Source organism: Euleptes europaea, chromosome 16, assembly GCF_029931775.1.
Source record: "Euleptes europaea isolate rEulEur1 chromosome 16, rEulEur1.hap1, whole genome shotgun sequence".
NCBI lineage: Eukaryota > Metazoa > Chordata > Lepidosauria > Squamata > Sphaerodactylidae > Euleptes > Euleptes europaea.
The window spans coordinates 250,518-274,540 of record NC_079327.1 but is presented as its reverse complement, the minus strand read 5'-3'; the positions used below and the strand labels follow the sequence as shown (position 1 = coordinate 274,540).

At 44.4% G+C, this 24,023-nt stretch overlaps 1 protein-coding gene across 1 annotated transcript; it reads right to left on the bottom strand.

Moving 5' to 3' along the window:
- Positions 1 to 4,265: 4,265 nt before the first annotated feature.
- On the bottom strand, positions 4,266 to 23,638 carry ST3GAL5 (ST3 beta-galactoside alpha-2,3-sialyltransferase 5). Its single transcript, XM_056862113.1, has 8 exons — positions 23,571 to 23,638; positions 21,639 to 21,673; positions 20,387 to 20,456; positions 15,447 to 15,561; positions 12,546 to 12,889; positions 12,164 to 12,350; positions 8,884 to 9,042; positions 4,266 to 4,532 (listed from the first exon to the last, which is right to left on the bottom strand). Exons 1-8 carry the CDS (start codon positions 23,636 to 23,638, stop codon positions 4,266 to 4,268), a joined length of 1,245 nt encoding a protein of 414 aa, XP_056718091.1.
- Positions 23,639 to 24,023: the final 385 nt, after the last annotated feature.

Genomic DNA, 24,023 nt, shown 5'->3' with positions numbered 1-24,023 from the left:
AAAATCACACACACCATCTGTTAATTTATTTTTATTTTATTTATATAGGTCATTTTGTATACCTTAAAAAAAACTTGAGAGCCAGCATGGTGTGGTGGTTAAGAGCGGTGGACTCTGATCGGGAGAACTGGATTCCCCACTACCCTGCCACATGAGCGGCGGAGGCTAATCTGGTGAACTGGGTTTGTTTCCCCATGCCTACACGTGAAGCCACCTGGGTGACCTTGGGCTAGTCACAGCTCTCTCATCCCCACCTACCTCACAGGGTGTCTGTTGTAAATATATCGAAAAATTCAAGCTGCTGCCATTAATTTGGTATAATCGAAAAACAACAAAAAGCACCGATGGCTGAAGCAAACTATCAAGTCTATTATAGGCTTATAGTGCTATGATACAAAGTATCAAAACACAATATCATACATCCAACAATTATAAAGTAGATACAAAAATGATACAAAAAACAACATGAAGGCCGTTTACGCACGGCCGTTTATCCTGGTGTGCGGATTATTTTGTGCCTTGGAAATAGCACACTTTCCCCCAAAGCCTGCAGGCACGAGGGAAAAGGTGCGCATGGCTGGAACCGCTGCAGCTCTGCTCTCCTTCACCTGGGCAGAGCAGAGGGGAAGCCGGGGTGGTGGTGGTGGAGGAGGTTGCCGCAGCCAGGTGGAGGTGAGAGGAAGCCAGAGTTGGGGGGGGAGGGAGAGGGGGCCACGGGGTTGGGGGGTTGCTAGGCTTCTTCCGGCAAGGGAGCCAACCTGGATGCTAAATGCTCCGGGAAGCTCTCGTGTTTGCAGTGGTTTTTAAATTTAAATCGCTGCAATCCAGCACTTTGCAGACCAGGGGAAGTTCCGGTATCGGGTGGGTCAATCACGCAGGCCGTGCGTGGAGCCTCAGTAGATTCACCATAAGCCAGGGAGTTTACCAGGATAAACGGCCATGCGTAAATGGCCTTATACTATAAAGTCCCAAAGTAAGAAAACCCGCCTAGGAATCCTAGGTCTGCCACACCAATAACTCGCAGTTCCTCTTTTAAGAGAACTTGATCCAGGTGCAAAACACGTCTCCCCAGAAATGCAGTGCTCCTTATAGTGAAGAAGCCCGCAATCTCTCAGCCTGTGAGCTTGCTTTCAAGATCTCGGAGTGAAGGTAGATCTTGTTAATTCCCGAGATGGGGACCCAGTATGACTCCCATTTCGCCAAAGCTTAATCTATTGGGAAAATATCCTTTGTGGCAATAGATGAACATCTTTCAGTGTTACATTCCTTCAGTGTTACTACTCTGAAGATGCCTGCCACAGTTGCTGGCGAAACGTCAGGAAAGAAAATTCCAAGACCACGGTTACACAGCCCGGATAACCTACAAGAACCAGATGAACATCTATTATATTGCCAATGGCTACTAGCCTTCTGTTTGAACTGTCGTGATGTATTTCTTGGCAATATGATAGATGTTCATCTATTGCCACAAAGGATATTTTCCCGATATTTTGATACTTTGTATCATAGCATTATAAACCTATAATAGACTTGATAGTTTGCTTTGGCCACCAGTATTTTTGTTGTTTTTCTATTATACTCATTGTCAAGCACAAGGTTCCTTTTGAATTCTAACCTAACCATTAATTTGGTGCCTAGTTAAATTATGTATTCAATATTTACTTTTTCCTAAAGTGCCAAATGCTCCTTTTTCTTATGCATTTCTATTGTTACATTATTTTTTCTAATAAATGAATGAATGAATAAATGAATTAAACACTTGGAACTCCTTTTCCCCACAAACATACATGGATGAATAAGGAGTTTGAAACAAGGGAAGATACTGAGACAAAGTAAGCAACTGAAAGCAACTGAAACTAGTATTATTGTTTGTTTCAGAAAGTGAATATGAGACACACATTTCATGGCCCTTTTGGTCCTACGCTTCACATTATTTTCCTGCCCCAAAACACATCTTCCCATTTAAGGTAACATTTCACGTATCTAACAAATTATTGATCCAGTCCCTCTAAACTTACACCACCATTAATTTGTTACTTATCACATAAATTGTTACAAAAAGCTTTTAAATGAAATAATCCCAATTATAGCTACATTGTTTTAGGAAGAGAATAATTTATTATGGTGCATCACAGCACCCCCTGGTAGAATCTGCTAGATGTTGTCATTTTCTCACCTGAGTTGGAATCTTTACTTGAATGGGACAGGAAAGTGCTTCAGTGCACTGGATGGGCCATATGGCATGTCTGAGGCACTAGTGGGCTATCCTGAATTCTCAGGGCCTCTCCACATACTGTACTGTGATAATCCCACTGTAGGAAAAATGTCGGCTCTTCATGTCATTATCATCCTTATTTCTGTCTTTCCATACTTGTGCCAATGTATTCCATCTGCAGCAAAGAGGGGTGCAAAGTTGGCCCTACTTTCTTGCCTGCTGCGGCTGCTGCTTCTGGGACTCCCCAGGGTGAAATATGGCCCTGGAAGGATAGTTTTTACTGGGGAAATTACACAGATGGAGGGGGGGAAAGAGCTAAAAGTCCCCACTCACACAGCCCTTGTCTGAACTGATGCTGCTGCTGTTTAAGGTTAAAGGGGGGGAAAAACCTTGCGAGAATGATGACTGAGTTTTACCTTTTGAAGTCTTCCCCATCAATACGAAGTACAGTGTTGTGATCCACACACAGCTGCTACAGAAACAACATGCCTTGCTCTTGAACATGACACATGAGCTCAATTCAGATATTATGTGAAACCACAGCTCAATTAAACTAACCACGGTTGTCTCCGCTAACTGCAGGGCGCTCTGCTAGCTGCCAGTTTGTCGTTCCAGCCACAGTCTGAAACCATGCGTTGGCGTTGGTTTATTAAGCAGACTTAACTCTTAATTATGGTTTTGTGTGATGTGTGAGCACGAACGGCCTGACTTAATCCTGCCTTGTGCCCTGGGTTCATTTGGCATACTTCCAAGCTACAAAGGCATCCAAACTCTCTGGCCTTTCACTGCCTCTGCCAGCGCTCTTGCCTCCTGGTCTGTCTGGCAACAGGCGCACATTTCTTAGTCTTCTGCATGTTAACAACCTTGCCTCTACCCTCCCAAAACCTGCCTTCCCACGCATACCTACATGGCCGGAAGAGCAACGCCAGAGGATCCTCAGTTTGCTGAGTGGCTCATGTGGAGAAACGCACAGGTCCCTATAATCCACTTCGATATTTTACTCAGTGGGGGCTACACTCACCCCAGACTGGCTGGGTAAAACCCCACCACCACCAACAGGAGTTGAGTCATCTGTCTCCTAAGCTCAGTGCACTCTGGCACTCAGATATGCAAATCGCTCTGGCCAAAGTAAGACCAAAGGTTTACTGTGTTAACACAGAGGTCCCCAACCTTTTTGAGCCCGTGGGCACATTTGGAGTTCTGACAGAGGGTGATGGGCTTAGCCACAAAACGGCCACCAAAGCAGGCGAATACAAACACAGAGTGTCAAGGAATGAGGTTAGGCATAACTCTTAATAGTAACTTTTCAACATTTCAGGCTGAAGCTTTTTTTTAAACAAGATGCTTTTTAGAACATATTCAGCCCATTCCTGAGGTTGGGGGCTGAAAGTGTAGTGGCGTGACCCCGCCGCCAGTATAGGTGCGCTCTTATCAATAGTCTGGGAAAGGTCACAGAAAAGTCCCGCTGGTTATTGCGCAGGCAGGGAAGTCTGGGATCCCCCCAGCGCCACCCACACAGTGGGCCTTTTCCCTGCTCCAGTCCCTGTGGCAGCCCTTTGCAAGAAAGCATTTTTGAGGGCCTTTAAAACTTGGCAATTGGTCCATTACTGATATTTTTAAAGCCCCCAGAAAATGGTTGTTAAAAGATATGTAAATGATAATTCTGTCCACAAATGACAGTCCCTTTCATAAACTATTCTTCTTCCTGTTCTAGAAATGCTGTCTATTAGAAACAGCACTACTTGAGAAAGTATTTCATTATATTAAGCAACTTATACCTCTAACATTGACCAAAATATTCTAGACATTTCTCCACACTTAAACCATTTAATACATATAAATACATGTAAGGGACATTTTAATTACCCAAAGCTTACAGGAAACAATGCATTAAGTCCATAAAAATCAGCAGAGTGTGAAATTAAAACTGAAACAGGGAGATGATAAAGTTCTTTGGTGCAACTGCATGATGGAAATACTGACAGGGTCTCTTTGGAGACGGGGGGTGGTGGTGCCCGCGGAAACACACAACCCGTGGGCCCCGCTTCGGTCACGAGCTTGTTTCATGGCAGAAGTCACAGTATATTCCTCCACTGAGGTCTTTCACAACTCCTTCTTGTATCAGTTTTTGAAGAAATTTTGCTTCAGTGGTCACGTTGTGCATTGTCTGTTCAGACATCGCAGCCATGCAAAGATTATCATAATAATGCAACTTCATTTTGGGCTGGCTGAGATCATATCCAAATCCAGCCAAACTCACTTCATCACATAGATGTGTGGCCAGAACAACAGCAATGACGCCGATTGTAGGCACATTCTAAAAGGAAAGCAAAGAAGAAGCCCTCGTTAGCACAGATGATGATCATGGTGATGATGAGGGCATCATATGCTCAGTCGCTCGCTAGTAATGAAAAAAGTTGGGCTCCCATTTTTTCAAGTTCGAGGTGTCCTGGGCCAGCACCTTGCCACCAGAGATCCAAAATAAGGGAGTCAATGCTCAACCAGAGTAACAGAGTGAAAGACGTACGGGACAGAAAACATTGTGGCACTTACCTGTAACTGATATTCATCGAGTGTTCTCCTGTGCAGGCACGTGGGAACTGCGCAATGTCCCCGCCGGAGGCATCCTGAAAGCTCTGACCAGTGCGAGCAGGACCTCATGCTGCAGTGCCATTTCCCGCCCAATACATGCGTAGAAGGGAGGAAGAGCCCCTCTACTCTGTTCAGCCAGGCCGCTGCCGCTGGAGAGGTGGGACCCACTGGAGATTCCAGAAGAGCTCACAGAGAAGACAGAGGGAGGAATGTGTCCCTGCACAGAAGAAAACTCAACCAACACCAGTGCACCAGGTAAGCGCAACCATGTTTACATTGTCACGTCTTCTGTGCAGTCCCACAAGGGACAGGAGGGAGCTGACATATCCCAAGGGGGTGAGTGTAAAGCTCTTATTGAAAGGCGCTATGGAGGGCTGCTCTGCCCACGGAGGAGTCGCTCTGGGAATCCATGGCAACGGCATACGGCCTAATGAAGGTGGAGGGCGTGGATCAGGTGACTGGCTCTGCAGATGTCCCGAGGAGAGGTTGTTTCTCAAGGTGGGGGAACGAGGCGTGTGCCCTGGTGGAGGGGCACAGTGGTTTGCAGTAGGCACTCTACGCCCTTTCCTTGTAACATGTATGAATTAGTAGGATGATCCAGGGGGAGATGGTCTGAGCAGAAATGAACCCTTTTTGGGGTCCCAAACCTACAAAGAGATTATCATCTTTCAACTTCTATGCCGTCCTTTCCTGACCAAGTCAGGCTCAGGGCAACAGCAAATTCCAGCAACAATTTAAAAACACATTAATTACAATTTAAAACTCCTTAGTATCTATTTAAAATTCCAATGGCACCCTTAAAACCATGTTACAATAGTGGGAATCAATCAGAGGGGAAAGAATAAGGGAAAGGAGAAACAAGATACCCTCAGCAAGGGAAGGGAATAAAAACAGGTAAAATATAAATAAATAAATAAATGGGAAGGGAGGGAGGCCAGCTAGGATGAAAACTGTCGCTGTCCTCAACCGCCCTTGGGCATGGATGGGAAGAACCTTCCTCCGCGCTTGGGAGGATGAGCAAGGATGAGCTCTTGCAATGGGGGCTGAGAGTGTTGCCGGGAGTATTTCTGGTGGGGAGCGCAAGGCTTAGGGAACTTGTGGGGAGGGGGTCAGGATATACAGAGGGACCAGAGTCATCACTGTGCCCTTTCTCTAGGGCAGCATCAGTAACTGAACTAAAGGGCTCCCTTCCCTCAAGGGCAAATTCTCCACTCTGGCCCTATGACTGGGAGTGAGAATGTGGGCCTTAGCTAGGCGTTCCCCTCCCCAGTGTTACTGCAGAGGCAAAAGATCTTGCTGAACCATCAGCGGTTTGGAGGACGGTGCTCATTTGTTGTTTAGCCAACCTGGTGGCTTTGACCTGCAAAACCTTTGCCAGGTGTCTTTTCCCCAAAGGAAGATCTGGCATCTTCCCATTATTGCTTCAAAGTTTGCCACCCTAAAAGAATGAGTGGCAGAAGCATGTATACCTTGTGGTCAAGAATTTTAAGTTTCTGTGCCTCCACATCTCCTGGGTTGGAACGGGCTGAACCCTTCAGGTACCTTTACCTCGCAAAGCCTCTGTAACCATGGCGTTAGGCGTGGGGTAGGTGAAAAGGAAAGCCGATCTCCCCTGCCCTCATCATCCAACGCTGAAGGCTCTGAGGCAAGCTCTGTTTCCAAATCAGAACCACGAAGACTTTAAGCGCTTGGATCCATGGCTTGCTGTCCCAGGGCATCACTGACTCTGGTTTGTGGACGGAGCTCCGTGGTCTTGGCTCCGACTGAGGCGGACTCTAAGGATGGTGCCTGAAATCTGAATGAATGACAGCGGTACTGATGAATGCAGTGATGAGGAGAGGCTCCATCATTCCTAAATGGATGAGTACAGGGAACCGTAAGGTGAACAGCAGCTCTGATGATGATGACAGCGACAGCTGCTGGGATTCGGGTGCGCCAGGGCTGGAGGCGGCCGGCTTCTTCAGTAACCCTTTGAAATCGACCTGTGCCGTGGTTCTCCTCTGTGGTGTGTGTGGAGGTAATGGAGAGATGAACCGCAGAGGCTCCTCCCGGTCTACGATTTCACCTTTTGCAGTGGAAAGCAGCGAGCAGTTCCATGAGTGGGGGGCATCAGTGATGGACCTCTGCAACCAGCACTGGGAGTCTTTTTGGAATGGATGGAACCAGGGAGCTGGTTTTGCTTTTGTGTGACGATTCTGATTGTCCTGTCCAAGGAGGTGGTGGACGGAGTTTCCTCCCAGGGCTTTGAGTCCTAGACTTGGCTTCCTTGGCTGGGGGCTTGGACTGGTTTCTTAGGGGAAACTGATCCCTCAGAGGCATTGGAACCAGTGAAGGGACTGGAACCAGTGGAGCAGTTGCAGGCAGGAAGAGTCAGACATTCGTGATGCTCCTTTCAAGGCAGCTTTGAGGAATGAGGCTCTCACGTTATGACCCTTTGGGGTATGCCGTTGACAGACAACGTCCCAAGGAGGGTTGAGGCCTTCTCCAAGGCAAAGAAGACCAGCATCATGGCCATCCGACTGAGCCATCTTGGTTCCGCACTTTGAACATTTCTTAAAAGCTTTTGAAGCCTTGAATTTGAGGGATGCGTGTAGGTGGCAGAGAGGAAAATGAAAGACATAGTTTTTTCTATATCTTCTTTGCTTTACAGGAGACAAGAGAGGCAAAGTCGTTCAGCAGCGGCATAGAAAGAGCTGAGGAAGGGAGGGGCTCTCCCCCCTTTCATAGACACATTGGTGAAGACTGGGAAAGCACACGATCAGGAGCTTTTAGAACACCTGTGGCAGGCCTGCATGTGTGAAGTTCCCATGTGAGACTGCACAGAAGACGTGATGATGAAAAACAGATCCATGAAGTTTTGAGGTGAATGAAGATGGGAAAAGAAGACAAAGAAGAGTTGGTTTTTATATGCCGACTTTCTCAACCACAAGGAAGAATCAAACCTGCTTACAATTGCCTTCCCTTTCTCTCCCCATAACAGACACCTTGTGAGATAGGTGAGGCAGAGAGTTCAGAGAGAACTGTGACTGGCCCAAGGTCACCCAGCTGGCTTCATGTGTAGGAGTGGGGAAACCAACCCGGTTCACCAGATTAGAGGCCACTGCTCCTAACCACTACACCACGCTGGCCATACCATTCCAGAAAAAGAAGAAAGAAAACTCCAAGTGAATTGACTGTTGGTTATAAGACAGGAAAGAAGTAGTGGGAGGGAAAGGATTCACATTGAGCCCTAAAAGACACAGAGCAAAAAAGAGGAATCATCCTGGAGTGCTTGTGACAATCCAGTGATATCTGTGCATTATGCACAAACTTTTAGGGGGCTAAAAAAAATACTTTATCCACATTCATGCCCAAAAAGTAAAAGAAAGGAAGAAACTTATTTCAGTTAAATTTAATTGCCTTTCTAACCCCCCCCCTCCGATACTAGAGACAGTGGAGAAGACCCAACCACCCAATAACTTGGCAGAACAGGAATTTCCTGTTTTCCCTTGCTGTATCAGTCTACTGAGTAACCTGAAATTTTATTCCTGGGACTCAGCAGACTTCAGGAACATCACTGAGTGTAAAGTGGGGGCTCTTTACAGTGGCAGAGGGGAGCAACAGAAGTTGCTGCTCCTTTCTCCAAGTTTGCAGGACCATTGGGCGGGGGGGGGCACATGCCAGTATTAGAATGAATCCCGATATCACAACATATACAAAGGAAAACTGACGTAGCCTTCAATGTAAAGGTCTCTATATTAGCGCTATAAATCATTGGTTCTTGTGGGTTATCCGGGCTGTGTAACCGTGGTCTTGGTATTTTCTTTCCTGACATTTCGCCAGCAGCTGTGGCAGGCATCTTCAGAGGAGTAACACTGAGACACTGTCCTTCAGTGTTACTCCTCTGAAGATGCCTGTCACAGCTGCTGCGAAACGTCAGGAAAGAAAATACCAAGACCACGGTTACACAGCCCAGATAACCCACAAGAACCAATGAACTCTGACCATGAAAGCCTTCGACGCTATAAATGTTTCATAGTGGCTCAACAGAAGCCAGAAGACAACAGCATCTTTTATTGCTCTAGATGAATACACACCTGATCCCATCCCCAGAACTTTGGTTGAGGTTCAGGATACTGCAGAATATCCAGAGCAGTCTCTTTAATGATTATTGGGTTCAAGATGCGGAACTGTTCAGGCGTCACAGGGATTTTCTCAGCTACCTGCTTCCAAAAGAACAATCGCACCCAGAGCGGCTAAATAGAAAAAAAAATTCCAAAAGACGACACTGATTACATTTTAAGAAATACCGGAAGCATCACCTAGCATTGACATTGTGTAACACATGATACTGTTTTGATTCTTCAAGTGACCTCTAACAATCAAAATTAAAAGAAAAGAAAGAAAGAAAAGCTTCTGTCTATTTGCTATGAACTCTTGTTTACAACTTCTGTTTTGGACCCTCTTGGCCAGGTCACTCACAATTCACCGTTTAATAAAATAGGAAAAAGGATAACAAGCCAACAATTGTTCCCAGGGACACTGGTATAGCTGACTACACTGGAAATCAATATTAACACATGGGACTATCTCACACCAGTCTTTAAAAAGAGGTGTTAGAAAAAGCAAGGCAGTTCTAAAAAGTGGCCTGCTCAAGGGTTCCCAGAAACCACTAGGACCCTAAACAGATGAGAGGCACACTTTAGTGTTTGGAAGCAAAATCCTTTATTTGCAATAACGGGGAGCAGGAAGGACAGTCCTCTCACCTTATATCCCTTTCCCCGTTCGCAAGCCCTCCCCTCTCCAGCTCCTATTGGCTGGGATGCCTGGAGTTACACTCGACTCCCGTCCCGCCTATAACATACAAAAACATACATCGCCATGTATCATTAAGCCCCTAGTTATACATCCAGGGGTATATCAGTTAAAATTCATAAGCTAATTGTGCCTGCGTTTTTGTTAGTGACCTGGCCGACTTCTTGCTCAGTTCTACTGTACTTCCCTATTCCAACCCCAGAACCACATTCTTTTGAAATTTCCTGTTTTTTTGACTCAATTCCTGTTTCTTTTTGACTTCTTGGGAACTATCTTTATCTTTTGCAACAAACACCCCCCCTTTGCTTACAACTTCATGTTTGTTGCATCCTTATTAATCTCATATACTGTCCTTCAGGGTTCCCAGGATCCAGGGAGACTTCCTATGGTTTGGGTCTTAGTAGTTTTATCCAGGCATATACTAAAGATCACATCTGATAGTAGCAGGCACAGGTCATTAGCGAAAAGAAAACTATACATGCTGTTATTACCACTATGACTATTTTGTACCGTAGTGGTCCGAGCCAGCCTAGCCAATCAGGCCACTGAACGTCCCACCAGTTTACCTGATCTTCTTGAACTTTGTGGAGCATCCTAACTGCTTCTTTAACTTTCCTTACTATCCCTTTCCCCGTTCGCAACCCCCTCCCCCCTCCAGCTCCCACTGGCTGGGATGCCTGGAGTTACAATCTACTCCTGCCCCGCCTATAACATACAAAAACATGCATTGCATGTATCACTAAGCCCCTAGTTATGCATCCAGGAAAACAGATGAGTCCAGGCAAGAAAACAGGGAACTCCGGTATCAGCTCAGCAGTACTTGAAGTCCACAAACGAAGACTATACGGGGCTGTCCTGCTTGTACTTCACAGGCCTCCTAAAAGAATTTAATATAAATGTCCCCTGAATGCCTCCCATGTGAGACAGACTTCCCCGCAGAGGTTCTCAGAAGCCTCCCTTGTTCTGGGTCTTCCCTTTTACTTCACCTGACCCTATGACATCAAGTGGGTTTAATTTCATCTTTGGGTGGTTTCTCACATTAGATTGCAAAAAACAAATCAAGTATGACCTGTGCCAGTCATAAAAGGAACGTGCATGCATAAGTCACTTTTGTCCCCTTTAAAATATATTGAAATGAAGGACAGAAACTTTGTTATTCGGTGTATTTTAAACAGAAAAGTTGTGATGGTTTATGCATATGTACCGTACAAGCGACATGTTATGTACTCAGTACCAATAGAAGAAATGTAGTTTGCAAACCTTCCTCTTTATAATAATAAAGAATAATAATGAAAACGGTTCTTGTAGGTTATCCGGGCTGTGTAACCGTGGTCTTGGAATTTTCTTTCCTGACGTTTCGCCAGCAACTGTGGCAGGCATCTTCAGAGTAGTAACACTGAAGGACAGTGTCGGAGAGACACTGTCCTTCAGTGTTACTACTCTGAAGATGCCTGCCACAGTTGCTGGCGAAACGTCAGGAAAGAAAATTCCAAGACCACGGTTACACAGCCCGGATAACCTACAAGAACCAATGAACTCTGACCGTGAAAGCCTTCGACAATAATGAAAACCTCCAGACTAACAAAGGCAACAGTCAACAATAGCCATGCAGATTAGCCTTGGATTACACACATTAACAGATCACTTCAGGATACAATGGTTCCATATTAACATACCATACCCTCATTAGCACATTATCTTGATACTTACAGGACAATGATTAGCACATTACTTTTGCAGGACAGTACTCAGCTCAAACCCAACCCCTTTCTGACTATATATTACTCTTCCTACACACTTGACACTGAGAGACACTGTCCTTCAGTGTTAATCCTCTGAAGATGCCTGCCACAGTTGCTGGCGAAACGTCAGGAAAGAAAATTCCAAGACCACGGTTACACAGCCCGGATAACCTACAAGAACCAACTTCCTCTTTATACCTGGGAAGAGTTACACCACTGCTTTCCTAACTGAAGTGTTATGTAGAGCTACAGCATATGAATGTGTGGTTGAATAAAGCTATGAAATACCTTCCTCTCTTGATTAAACAAACCACTTCTTTGTATACAGCTATAACTGAAGGAGATTTTCCTTAAAAATTTGAAAGGGGTTCAACACAACAACCAAAGCTTGCAGCATTTTAAACTGTACAGAAATTTAACAAACACTTCTATGGACGCAACCCTCAGCTTAGTAACTGAAGCTAGTGCTCATCATATTTGCTTTTTGTCTTCTTACAGATTAATATGGCTTTTCTTCCAGACTGCTGAACCCAACTAAAATTTTGTACATTAATCTTAACCAAACTGTTGAATGCATACCCTAAAACAGAAATAACTTTCTGAGATTTAGTACGCAAAGTCCACAGAATTGTGAGCATTAGGAATGACAGCTATACTGATTTTGATAACACTGATAAAACGTTTTTAAAGGCTACTTTGGTTCAAATTGGAGGTTTCCTAGGGGAAATACACACATAAACCATCTGCAAACTATGGGTGACCTGTTTACATATAAAATCTTATTAAAAGATGATTAAAAATGTTTAATGTCATTACTTACCAGTGACTCGTTTTTCAACATCGCTTGAATCCAAATCAAATCAACACTTTTAAATAAAACAGCTACAAACAAGCCATCTGGATAATACTCATGTTCAGAGAGGGGGGCACCTTCTGGGTAAGTCATTCTTATGGTGGTTTTATTACCAACATCATCTGTATATCCTTTAACAGGTGCATTATTTAATCTATAAAGTTAACAAAAATAGGAATCAGTGCATTTCCTAAACCCTTTAACATTGAAAACTACAATATCTCCATATTTCTCACTTCTTTACAACAATTATAACAGACACATTCAACCATGGATCAAAAACCTGATTTTTTTATCAAAGTGAACAGTGTGTTTAATATATAACCTTAGACAGAAAAGCAAAAGATACCTTATAACAACATCGAACCGATTCAGTGCACAGCCCAATTCCAATCCATGAAGGACACCTCCGTTCCCCACAACCACACAGCGCTTGCAGTGTTTCAGCTGTATGCTTTCTGGTAAATCATGCTCAGGTAAGAGAGCCAACACGTCCTGAAGTTTTTCAGACAACTTGTGAAATCCAAAAGGTGGCTCATATCTGAAGGCGGCTTTTTGTGAATTTACACCTTTCCTTACAAATGGAGATGTCTGCTCACTATATTTTTCTGCAAATAACCTGCTCATCTGTTTCTTCACAAAAGACGGCCGACACTCCGCTTGAAAAACTTGCTCAGCATACTTTTGTGCTCTCTGGAAGATCAAAGCACAAGAAGTCACACACACATTAGCATGTCCCAGTGGTGGGATTCAGGCCTTGACCACTCTTTGGGGTCTAGGAGCCTGTCCAAAAATTTAACAGCCAGATTCCCTTTTTAAGCCTTCAGAGCTCTGTATTTTAATGATGACATTTTCTAAAAATTGTTACCACAAAACCTAAGCTTTTCACAATTTCTGATGATGCAAACACATTTCGGAGAAGACACTACATTGGAAGAGGCATTCCTTCATGTGTGAGAGAAAAGGAATGCATTTCTTCTACAATAGTGCCTGCCACCGGTTGTTTTTGTAAATACTCTAAAAGTAAAATTAAAATGGCTACCAAACTAATCACAGGGATTTTATGTATTTTACACTTTTTATACTTGTATTTATGTATTTTATACTTTTATATTTGGAATTTCTGGTTTTAATAATGATGGGATTTTAGTCAACCATCGGTGATTCTATTCTTCTGTATATGACTGGCTGTGTGCTGTATTAATAAATGACTGACACAGACCTTTTAATTGGTTGCGATAACTAGGCAAAATCAATTAAGCATTGGAATGCTACTTAGAAAGAAATACCATAGATTTTAACTGGGCCTACTTTCAAGTTTATGACTATAGTTATTATTAATAATATGGTATGAAAACAAAGTTCACAGCAAATTAAAGGCTGATAGAAATTGCATATTTGAAAGTATGATGAACAGAGTAAGTCAAGTATTTAAATTCTGGGGAAAGTTCTTTACGGAGCAATCCTAAGCCAGAGAGCTAGAATATTTTCACTCTGGCTCTCTTGACACTTCTGTTTCTCCTCCTCAATAAAGACTTTGTTCAGGTCTTTGAGGCAGGAGAAGTCACAGGCAAGGGGCTTCACTGCCAGTCACTTATAGAGCTCTTCCCTCATGGGATGAGATTGGAGTAATCTGGTGAAGAGGAGGGACCGATGGAACTGCAGAGAAGGCCAGACCACACCTGTGGCGGCAGAGGCAATGGGGAATAGAAACTGGCACCACAACGCTTTTGTGAGGCACAATTGTGAGCTGGCGCCCGAGTTTGTTGAGCCTTGGTGTAATGACACAGACTCAGGATACACTCCCATCCACAGCATGGCCCACTTCCAGACACATCATGCCTGACCTCCGCTCACACCCAAGACCTGTTCTGAGTGTTTCTACTTTCCTTGTCCTCTGAAGGCTTTCGCACTTTGGCTTACCTGAGCTTAGAGCGTAACCCACTTCCATGAGAAGAAACTCCTCTTTCTAATGAACAATGCTTTAAAGAGACCTTCAAGTCAACTAGAACTGCTCCACATTTTAGAGTAAGGACCACAGACTGCAGGCCAACTCTTTGCTGGAACCACTTCTAAAGCTGCCCTGTCTTACAAATACATGCCAAGGAAGAGAGGCTGGGATACTTTCTGTTATGTATGCATGTGTGACCTGCAAGGCTGATTTCAAGGCTACCTGCTTGAACCCTGACGTTTCATTGTATTTCACATTAAAACTGGGCTAATTCAGACATGAAGCTTTCAAAAAGAAGTTGACCTGAAGATGTGAACACTGCCCACCCTGCTCATGAAAGCTTTCTGTCCATTTTTAGGGGGAATGGGACGCGTGGGTAAACAGTATGTTCTTATGTTCTTAGTACACTCCCCAAAGCTGACAGCCACTCATCCAGAATGACTGAGCTTCCAATTGCTATTTTCAGTTTTTAAAATGTTAAGATTTCCAATGCTATGTCAAAAGTGCAGCTAAAAACTTTACTTCACCTATCCGAAAATGGTAATCAGCACTTTTAAATGGTTGCAAGCCTATCTAATTTTAGCTGAATCAAGATCTTCCAATAAACCTAAACTTAGCATAAAAGAATGCATACTTGAAATAATAGTAACAAAATTCTAAATCAGACTGTATTTCCAACCACAGGGGAAACCCTTGAGTTCTCCTTTCCATGGACACATTTAATTGACGGAACATTTCTTTATTGTTTGATCAGCCTACACAATTTTTGAAATTTGCTTTTCAATATGGCTGTTTTTACATAAATTATTGCGTGACCCAAGGGAACCCAGAAAGGATAATGGTTAAATCTATTACTGTCCATACAGGTGGACAGGCCACTTCAGGCCATTCACACCAGTTAATCACTGCGAGATTACAGAATCCTCATCTATATGCAGCAAGACCCGCTACAGTCCCAGAGTCAGGATAGTTTAGTTTATTCGATTTATAGGCCACCCTTTCCTGGCTGAAGCCAGCAACCTGACTCGTCAGTATAAGAACAACAATGGGAGCAAATGCAATTACATTTTTCAGATAATGGTACCACGATAGGCTTTGGAAGCAAATCTCACTTGCATAAATTTACTACTGCTGGGTTTCATTTCTGGGTTTGTTGAATGATTTGCTCACCAGTATTCCTTTCACACTTGCACAAGAATTCAGAGCAACTGACAACTCATAAAGAAATGTGAAGGAAATTAACTTACATCTGACAGTTAAGGAGTAGCAAAATGTGCTAAAATTGTGTACACAACCAACCTTTGCATGCTCAGAGTTCACATAATGAACTTTCATCAGATCACATTCTTCAGAATCAAAGCTTGATTTGACCATGTAAAAGATGAAAACGCCAACCACAACTATTGTCGCATACCTAAAATAAGAAAGGGGCCAAATGTTTATGTGTGTTTGGGGGTGGGGTAGCAGAGCATTTTAAAACTCTTTTAATTACCAGAGTACCCCCAAGCTTCTCGAGGAATATTTCCCACTACTGGGAGTTTTGTTTTATGGACTAGCATTCAATATTGTTATGCCTCATTCTACCACTTTATTGAGCTGCATATGTTGACCCAGCCTCAACCACACAACACCTGCATCTGCACAACCTTGATACAACAGCAAATTGTGTTTTGTTTTGGGCCCATAGTAATGGTGGAATTATGCCAATTTTCCATTGCCCTCAGTCTTTTTCATGTGATACATTTGGAATATGTGAAATGCTTTTTAATTCAAATACAAAAATATTTCATAGGAGATTTTTAAAAAATAATTCCTGCAAATTTCTCAATATTGCCTTTAGGAAAACTGAAAAAATCTGACTTTCATGCTGTACATTTTGATTGTGAAAAACCTTGGTTGAAGAAGCATTTCGCATCCTAGGAGAAAAAAATATTCCATGGGAGTTTTTTTCAATGCTTCCCCAAATTTTCTATTAGAAAAACTGAAACACATCCTCAGGAAACACCTCCGCTCATGAGAAATTTCTTCTTCCCCCCAACCCTTCACATCGCTAGTTGCGCCTGCCACAAAACAGACATGCACATGGCCTACAGATACCAAAGAGAACACACCGATGTGTATCCTTTTCATAATTTATCCATAGCACATTTCCCAGCAAGATTACAGTCACGAGGGACAAGAACTACTATGAAGTAGCAGTTTGAAAATGGCAGACTGTGAGGAGCAGGGGCAGGGCATGGTTCAGCACAGGCTCAGGTGTTAAAGGTTTCATTAGATCCCCTCAGACACAACTTTTTCAGACACAAGGGAAACAGTTATTTTGCTGGGGTTAGCTGAGAGAAATGTGATTCGTGGCACCCATTAAAAAACGTGTGTGTGCCTGAATGAAATACACGGCAAATGCTACTGAATCCCTTTAACTCAAGTTTAAATGATTAAACTGCAAAAAGACATAATATGCATAAATGAAATCCTTCACTTTATTTATATAATTCATGTGTACCCTGCCTTTCTCCCCAATGGGGACTCAAACTGGTTTACATTGTTCTTCTCTTCACCATTTCATCATCACAATGATTCTATGCAATAGGTCAGGGCTGAGAGGTGTGTGTGACCTGGCCCAAGGTCACCTAGAGAGCTTCCATGGTTTGAGTGGGGATTTGAATCGGGGTCTCCCAGATACTAGCCCAACACTCGTAACCACTACACACTGGCTTAAATACTTTGACTAACCTTGCGCATGGCCTTCACATACCCCAGATTTAGGCCAGCAGTTTACAGAACAAAGCCAATTCTGTCTCCATAACAGTCCTGCTGGCTACCCTAGGGAAGGGGGGGAGAAGAAGGCACGCTACCCTGGAGTGGCGTCAAAGTGAGATGGGTTTCCAGGGGCCCTCCCCAGTGGAGTATTTAATGTTTAGTTCTGTTTATTTATGCTACATCTAATCTACTTCTGGAATCTACTCTGAAGAGATATGAAGATAATGACCCCAGGGTTAGATGGTTTTAAAAGGAGATCAGACGAACTCATAAAGTACAGGATGATCACAACAGCTATCAATCCTGGCAATTAAATAGAACGTCCAGTTTCTGACACAGCAAAGCTCCGCACACCAGTTTGGTGGGGGCAAAGAGAAGGGGAGAATTGCTGCCTTCATGGCTAGATCAAAAGATCCTTTTGCCTCCTCCAGCAGGGCTCTTCCGATGCCCTTTTGCCACGGTTATGGGAGCTTCAGAATTGTTCCTGACTCTCTCACTCTCCAGCCCGATTTTAAATAACTGGGGGAAATAAATCGGGGAAATGGCAGCAGTTCGTTTTAATCACTGTTAGTTACTAAAGAGAGATTTACTGTTAGTTACTAAAGAGAGATTCACTTTCTGGCCTGACTCACTTTCTAGTTTGAAAGGGAAAGCTGGGTCAAAAGTCGAGCCGTTCTTTCACTAAATCCCCACTTGCTTTCATAAAATGGTAACACCCACGCACCCACTCCGGGTCAGCTGCACTGCCCCTCGTGGGCACAGGAGTTCAGAATCAGGACACAGATCTCACTAATATTTGATGATATGGGGTCAGGGGGATCAGGAAAGCCTAGGAAAAAGGCTGTGCCCCCCAGCCCTCCCTGGCCATACCCCTGCAAAGGAGAAAGGGAGAGCCTGCCCGGTCAGCCACGACCAGGAGGTGCCTGGCCTGGCTGTGTGGGCCGGACAGCATGTTCCTCACTGGGCGGGGTGTGCCCCTTGCCATGGTGACCCTTTGCTGCTCTGGGTGAGATGAGGCTGGGACAGGTGCCTCCTTCCCTGCACCTCCGGCTCACAATGATGGCGGATTGCATCGGCCTCTCTTTGGGCAGGGCTGGCCCTGGGCTTGGTGGCTGCCGTGGGCCAATCTGCCCTGGCATCGGGCCTTGGATAGATTGGGCTAAGCTAAGTTCCAAACAACCTTTCCTCCCCTCCTCACCAAGCGACCCGCGTGCTCGCTGATTCCCAGGCTGGTTCTGCCTGTAGCCCGGTCCCTCCCTTTTGATTCTGCTGGGATGTCAATCAGACTCATCTCTTGGCTTTCCTTTTCAGATCCGATATCCACACTTTCTCTCCTGATGTCAGCAACAAACAGACTCAAAGTCACTTGATAGCGGTAATGCATTACGCCCCACTTGATAATACTAGTATATTTCGGGATAATTTTAAAGAAGCGAGTGGAGAGGATAACACCACATTCAAGTGTCAGAAAGAATTGAAATTATTATTTTAAAGAATGAAAATAAAACACAAAATAAAAACTACAGATGAATAAAACAATAAAATTTAATTAAATTTTTTAAAAAAAATTAAAATTTTTTTTTAAAAATGACAGCTGATTTTTTCTATTGCAAAGACTCAATACAATGGAAAACATGCGGAAAACATGCGGAAGCTTCAGCTTTGGTATGGCTAAAAGATTGGATACTGTTAAAGAATGCACGTTTACTAGATTTGGAAGGCTTTGATAATAGATTTGGATGGCATGGGTATTTGTGGTATGACAAACTTAAAACACATATGGCTTTTCAACATCATACTATTAGATCATCCTTGATAAAAACTTGGCTGAGATACAAACATCTGTATCCATAACACCGTTATGGATATCCTTACAAGAAATTCACAGTGGGTAGCCGTGTTAGTCTGTTTGCAGTAGTCAAAAAGGGCAAGAGTCCAGTAGCACCTTAAAGACTAACAAAAATATTTTCTGGTAGGGTATGAGCTTTCGTGAGCCACAGCTCACTTCTTCAGATACTGAAGTATCTGAACAAGTATCTGAAGAAGTGAGCTGTGGCTCACAAAAGCTCATACCCTACCAGAAAATATTTTTGTTAGTCTTTAAGGTGCTACTGGACTCTTGCCCTTTTTGACTATTCACAAGAAATGTTAACTTTACGACCATTAAGACCATCACCATTTATAACATACCAAGACCTTTTAAAATGGGAAGGGAATAAATGTGCCTTAAAAGACTGTGAAGATGTCAAAGACTATCTAAGCTGGTTTCAATATCGTCAAATAAAATCTGTATATATATAAGACATGACAACGGGATTTCTTAAAGAAAAACCAATTTTACAACAGACATTGTTGGATAACACTGATCATTTAATCTCAAAGATGTATAAGCTTTTGTTGTTATTATATACAGAACAAGAAAGAATTAAGCCAACGATGATTACTTGGGCACAGACAATTGGTCATAATATTCCCTTGAATTGTTGGGAAAGACTCTGGTCAAGAGATATGAAAAAGGTTCTTTCCCAGTCGATAAAGGAGAACATTTACAAGATGATTTACAGATGGTATTTGACACCGAAAAAACTGTCCAAAATGTACAGTACAATGTCACCAACCTGCTGGAAATGTCAGGAAAAAGTTGGTTCTTTTCATCATGTTTGGTGGCTTTGTGATGTGACAGCAAAAAAAAATTGGGACATGATATATAACGAGCTAAGATTAATTTTACAACAAAATATCCCTAAAACTTCGGAGATGATGTTGTTAAGCATTATACCAGACCATATTTTAACACAAAGAACTTTTTTACTTTATGCCACCACAGCTGCAAGAATGGTCTATGCAGCTAAATGGAAAATGACTGAGACACCGGACAAAATTGACTGGATAAAATGTTCGAATTAGCAGAAATGGTGAAATTGACTGCGTTAGTAAACCAGAAAGACAATGATGAATTTGTGAAAGAGTGGGAGGCATGGATTGTATACTGTAATAATGAACTTAGTATGCAAAATGGTAAAGGTTATGATTTAGTCTAATTCAATTGTTTATAACAGCTATATTATAGAATTAAATGAATGAGGAAATTAAGTATTTTTTAACAATTCTAGAATGTTTTATAAAGAATTAGAAGATAATAGCAAAGAGGATTACGGAGACAAGTTAGAGATAGAAGAAGGAAGAGGGAAAATCACAGTAAATTTAGGTAGTAGTACAATACATTGTAGGTTAAACAGAGGTTTAGAAGGGATTAAATGATAATGTTAATTGAATGTATGGATATGTATAACAAAATTTAAAAAATTAAAAAAAAAAACCTTTACACCTGACAGCCTACAGCAATTGCTACTTTGCAGAATTTGGTGGCAAATGTAACTTTTAAAACAAATTCAGCAATTAGATTTTTATTCTTTGCCCATACTGCCCCCCTACTATTATTTCAATCACAACTTGACATACTTGGCAAAGACACTTACTTCAAAATACTTTTTATAATCCAACTTCTCCTTTTCATCTTCGTGTAGAGCGTGGTACAGAACACAAATACTCAGTCTTCAGCAAAACAGAGTCACCCTCACCCAGCCTGCTGCAAAGAAAAACAATTCCTGTTAGTTATGTTAGTGTTAGTGATGTTATTAAGACTAGTCACTGTAGCACAAGGAAAGAAACCAGAGGGATGAAGAGTAAGCTACAGCCACCCAGGTTTCAATAGCTAAAACGTTAGGCAAACGAATACTTTAAATAAAGGTGACATTATGGAGAGAAAGACTAAATTTAAAAACTTTGACATTATTGATGTCTACACGGAATGCTAAAATTGATCTTATTCTGCTACGCTCAAATAAACGGGAATATACTTAAGGTTAAATGGGGATAAATTGTTGAAAAAAGGCAAAGAATACAACTGGGACATACTCAACTAAACGGGGCTATATTTAAGGCTAATGGGGATAAAATGTTGAAAATGAAGGCAAAGAATACAATTGGGATACAGAATTTGCTCATGGACTGAGCTGTGGCTCAGTTTGTAGAGCATCTGCTCTACAGATGAAGAAGGTCCCAGGTTCATTCCCTGGCATCTCCAGTTAAAGGGACTAGGCAAGTAGGTGACGTGATAGACCTATGTCTGAGACCCTGGAGAGCCGCTGCCGGTCTGAGTAGACAATACTGACTTTGATAGACCCTCAAGGGTTCGATTCAGCATAAGGCAGCTTCATGTGTTCATCTCCATGTGTCAGTTTGAAAGAAAACATTTATAAAATTTTATATGGCTGGTATCTGACTCCTAATTAAGTAAAATCTTCACATTTGGGTAAGTGGTAAAGATGCTCTCACCTTTAGTATTTGTGAGACCGTCTTTCAGAATTTTGTCTAACTTAAACCATTTTACTTAAACCATTTTAAGTAAGTGTCTAAGAGAGATCTTGAATGTTTTACTGGGTCTGCTTCTTAGTCTCCTGGCTTATTCACTGCTGAGAAAAATTTAATAGTAAATGCTTGTGCAATCCAAAACTTCCTTTTAGCATGGTATTCTTGGGAAACTGCAGAAATGACAAAAATTCAGAGATTTCCCCCATAGGAAAGACAGCACTTTTTACAGGGGAACATATCAGTCCATATTGCAACCATTAATCAACCATGTGCGATATGGTAATTTTCATGAACTTTTGCAATATTAAAAAAAAATGGAGTAACGTTTTTAAAAATCCCTAAAGAAGCCCTCAGTACCCTTTGCGTGCACCTTCAGAACTTCCGGAGACACTCTGGAGAGTTTCGTATGGGCAACATGGGTCACGGTAATTCCGTTACTAGCAATTTGTGATTATTTGTTTTTATACTGTTGGGTACCCAAGGTTGGGTGAAAGGAAAATATATATAAGTCAATGTATAAATACTAAAAGTATAATTTATTAGAAGCGCTATATAAAAGTTAAAATTATTTAAAAGCATTAAAATAGCACAATGGCATTTCCTGAGGTTGATAACTATAACCACATACCAAACGCGTTCCGGCCTATGGGGCCTTCATCAGTGGTTAATTAAAACCCTTTATAAACCTGCACACATTTACAGAAATACAAATACAAACAGTTCAAACCCAACCAGGCATGTGTACCTGTTGTAAATTCTATCCTCAATTACTCAAACAGCTGGTCTAATAGGTTCTTCTTGTGATAGTGGTAAGTAGAAGTCTCTCAAATATAAAGCTTTACTAGGTTGATACCTGCACACATAGTATTTGTATTAATACAGAAATGTATCAAGTGACTCTTCTGGTGCCCCCCCCCCCGTGCTGGAAGTCAAAATTGTTCCTGCCCCCCCCCCCGCCAAGTTCAACATGCCGGACTCCTTACCTGGAAGCCTCTGCATGACCTGAGGACCCCCCACATAATCCGTGGAAATGGGAACACCTGGGGAAACAAAACCATTTTTTGGAGCGTGTGTGTGTGTGTGTGGGGGGGGAGTGGGGTCCCTGGGGTGGGGTCCCCCCATTCCTCCCACCACCACCACCACGAAGCTATTTTCAATTTTTCTGACATAGAAAATGGGAGATGTTGGGGGGGGGCGGGGAAAAACACACCCCTTCCCCCGTTGGGAAGACAGCTCCTGCCTGGGGAGGGGGCGAAGAGGAGGGGGCTTCCCCTAAAAGCCCCCCCGGGGGGTTTGCTCTCCCAAAAAACTGCCCTGGGGGTCTCCTCCCCCCTCCACACACACACACACACACACCCAGGAGCCCCACTGAAGTCGAGCCCCCTCCCCTCCGTTTCCCCAGGGAACTGCTGGGGGTGTGTGAGTGGGGGGGGGGTCTGGCGGGGGGGTGGGCACCGTCGCCCCTCCTGTCAGAAGAGCCCCCCCCCACAGGCGCGCTCCCGCCTCCGCGCCACCCCCAGCGGCCCCCCTCCCCCTGGCTACGCGGCCCCCGCGCGGGGGGGGAGAGGGCCCCTCGCCAGGACCCCCCCTCCAGGGACCCCCATCCCCGCTCAGCCTTGCCCCCCCCCCGGACTCCCGCCGCCGCGAGTCCGGGCTGCCCCCCATTATCCCCCCTCACCTGCCGGGGTGTGTGTGTGGGGGGGGGGCGGGGGGGCGTCCTCGTCGTCCTCCGCGGCCTTCCTCGCCGCGGGGGGCGGGGGTTGGAGGGGGCACGTGACGCAGGCCGGCCAATGGCGGAGCGGCCCAGGACGCCCCCTCCCAGGCGCCTTCCGTGGCCGGGGAGAGGGGGGAGAGGGCGGTCTCCGGAAGACCCCCCTCCCCCCTCCCCCCCGCGAGGGCCCAAGGGACGGAGGGTGCAGCACGAAACCCCCCCGTCCCCCCCCCCGGAAATGCGGCCTGGGCGTGGAGGGTGGGGTGTGTGTGTGTGTGTGTGGGGGGTTCCGTGGGCGGCTGCAGAGCGGGGGGGACACTTCCCCCCCCCGCGTCCCTGGGAAGAGAACCGGGCGGCCTGGAGCCGGGAGGACGCCCCCCCCCCTCCACACACACACACGCCACGGCCCCCCCTCTCCACAGTGGGAATAGGGGGCGGGGTCCACCCCGGGGCAAAGGACAGCAGGGGCCCCCCCCGGGGGTCTAGATAAAGAAAGGGGGCTGGAGGCGGGCATCGAACCGGCAGCCAGCAGGGCAGGAAACGGGGTGGGGGGGCGCGTGGGCATGAAAGCCCCTCACCCCCCGCCCTTGGAAACCCAGAGCGCGCTGGGGGCGCCACGCCGGTGGGCCCCTTTCCTGGCCCGCATGCCGGGAGCGGGGGAGCGGGGGGGGGAGGGGGGCTTTTTCCAGAACCCTCTGAAACGCCCCCCCCCCCCGAGCACTGGCGGGGCAAGTGGAGAGAGGCTCGCCGGGCGGGCGCGCGGGGGCGGGGGCAGGGACGTCCCCGTCTCCCGTTGTACTTGGGGGGGCGGCCTTGGTGGGCTGAAAGGGTCCTCGGAGCGTCCTGCAAACTCTCTTGCATTTGCTGTGCGAGAGCAACACACGATATTCAAGACGCCCACCTGAGAATGAGTAGTCCAGTTTCTGTGTTAAGCTCATTAAGCTCAACTTTATCACACTGAAAATACCAAGTAGCTTAATAATCTCTTACCAAGCACATTAAACTATTTGCATCAACAAAAAAAATCTTGA

Coding starts and splice junctions, on each gene's coding strand:
- ST3GAL5 (XM_056862113.1), bottom strand. CDS start 23,638: ATGCGGGCCAGGAAAGGGGCCCACCGGCGTGGCGCCCCCAGCGCGCTC. Junction 12,890..15,446: donor TGAACTCTGAGCATGCAAAG/GTTGGTTGTGTA, acceptor TTGATCTTCCAG/AGAGCACAAAAGTATGCTGA. Junction 4,533..8,883: donor AGTTCTGGGGATGGGATCAG/GTGTGTATTCAT, acceptor CTTTCCTTTTAG/AATGTGCCTACAATCGGCGT.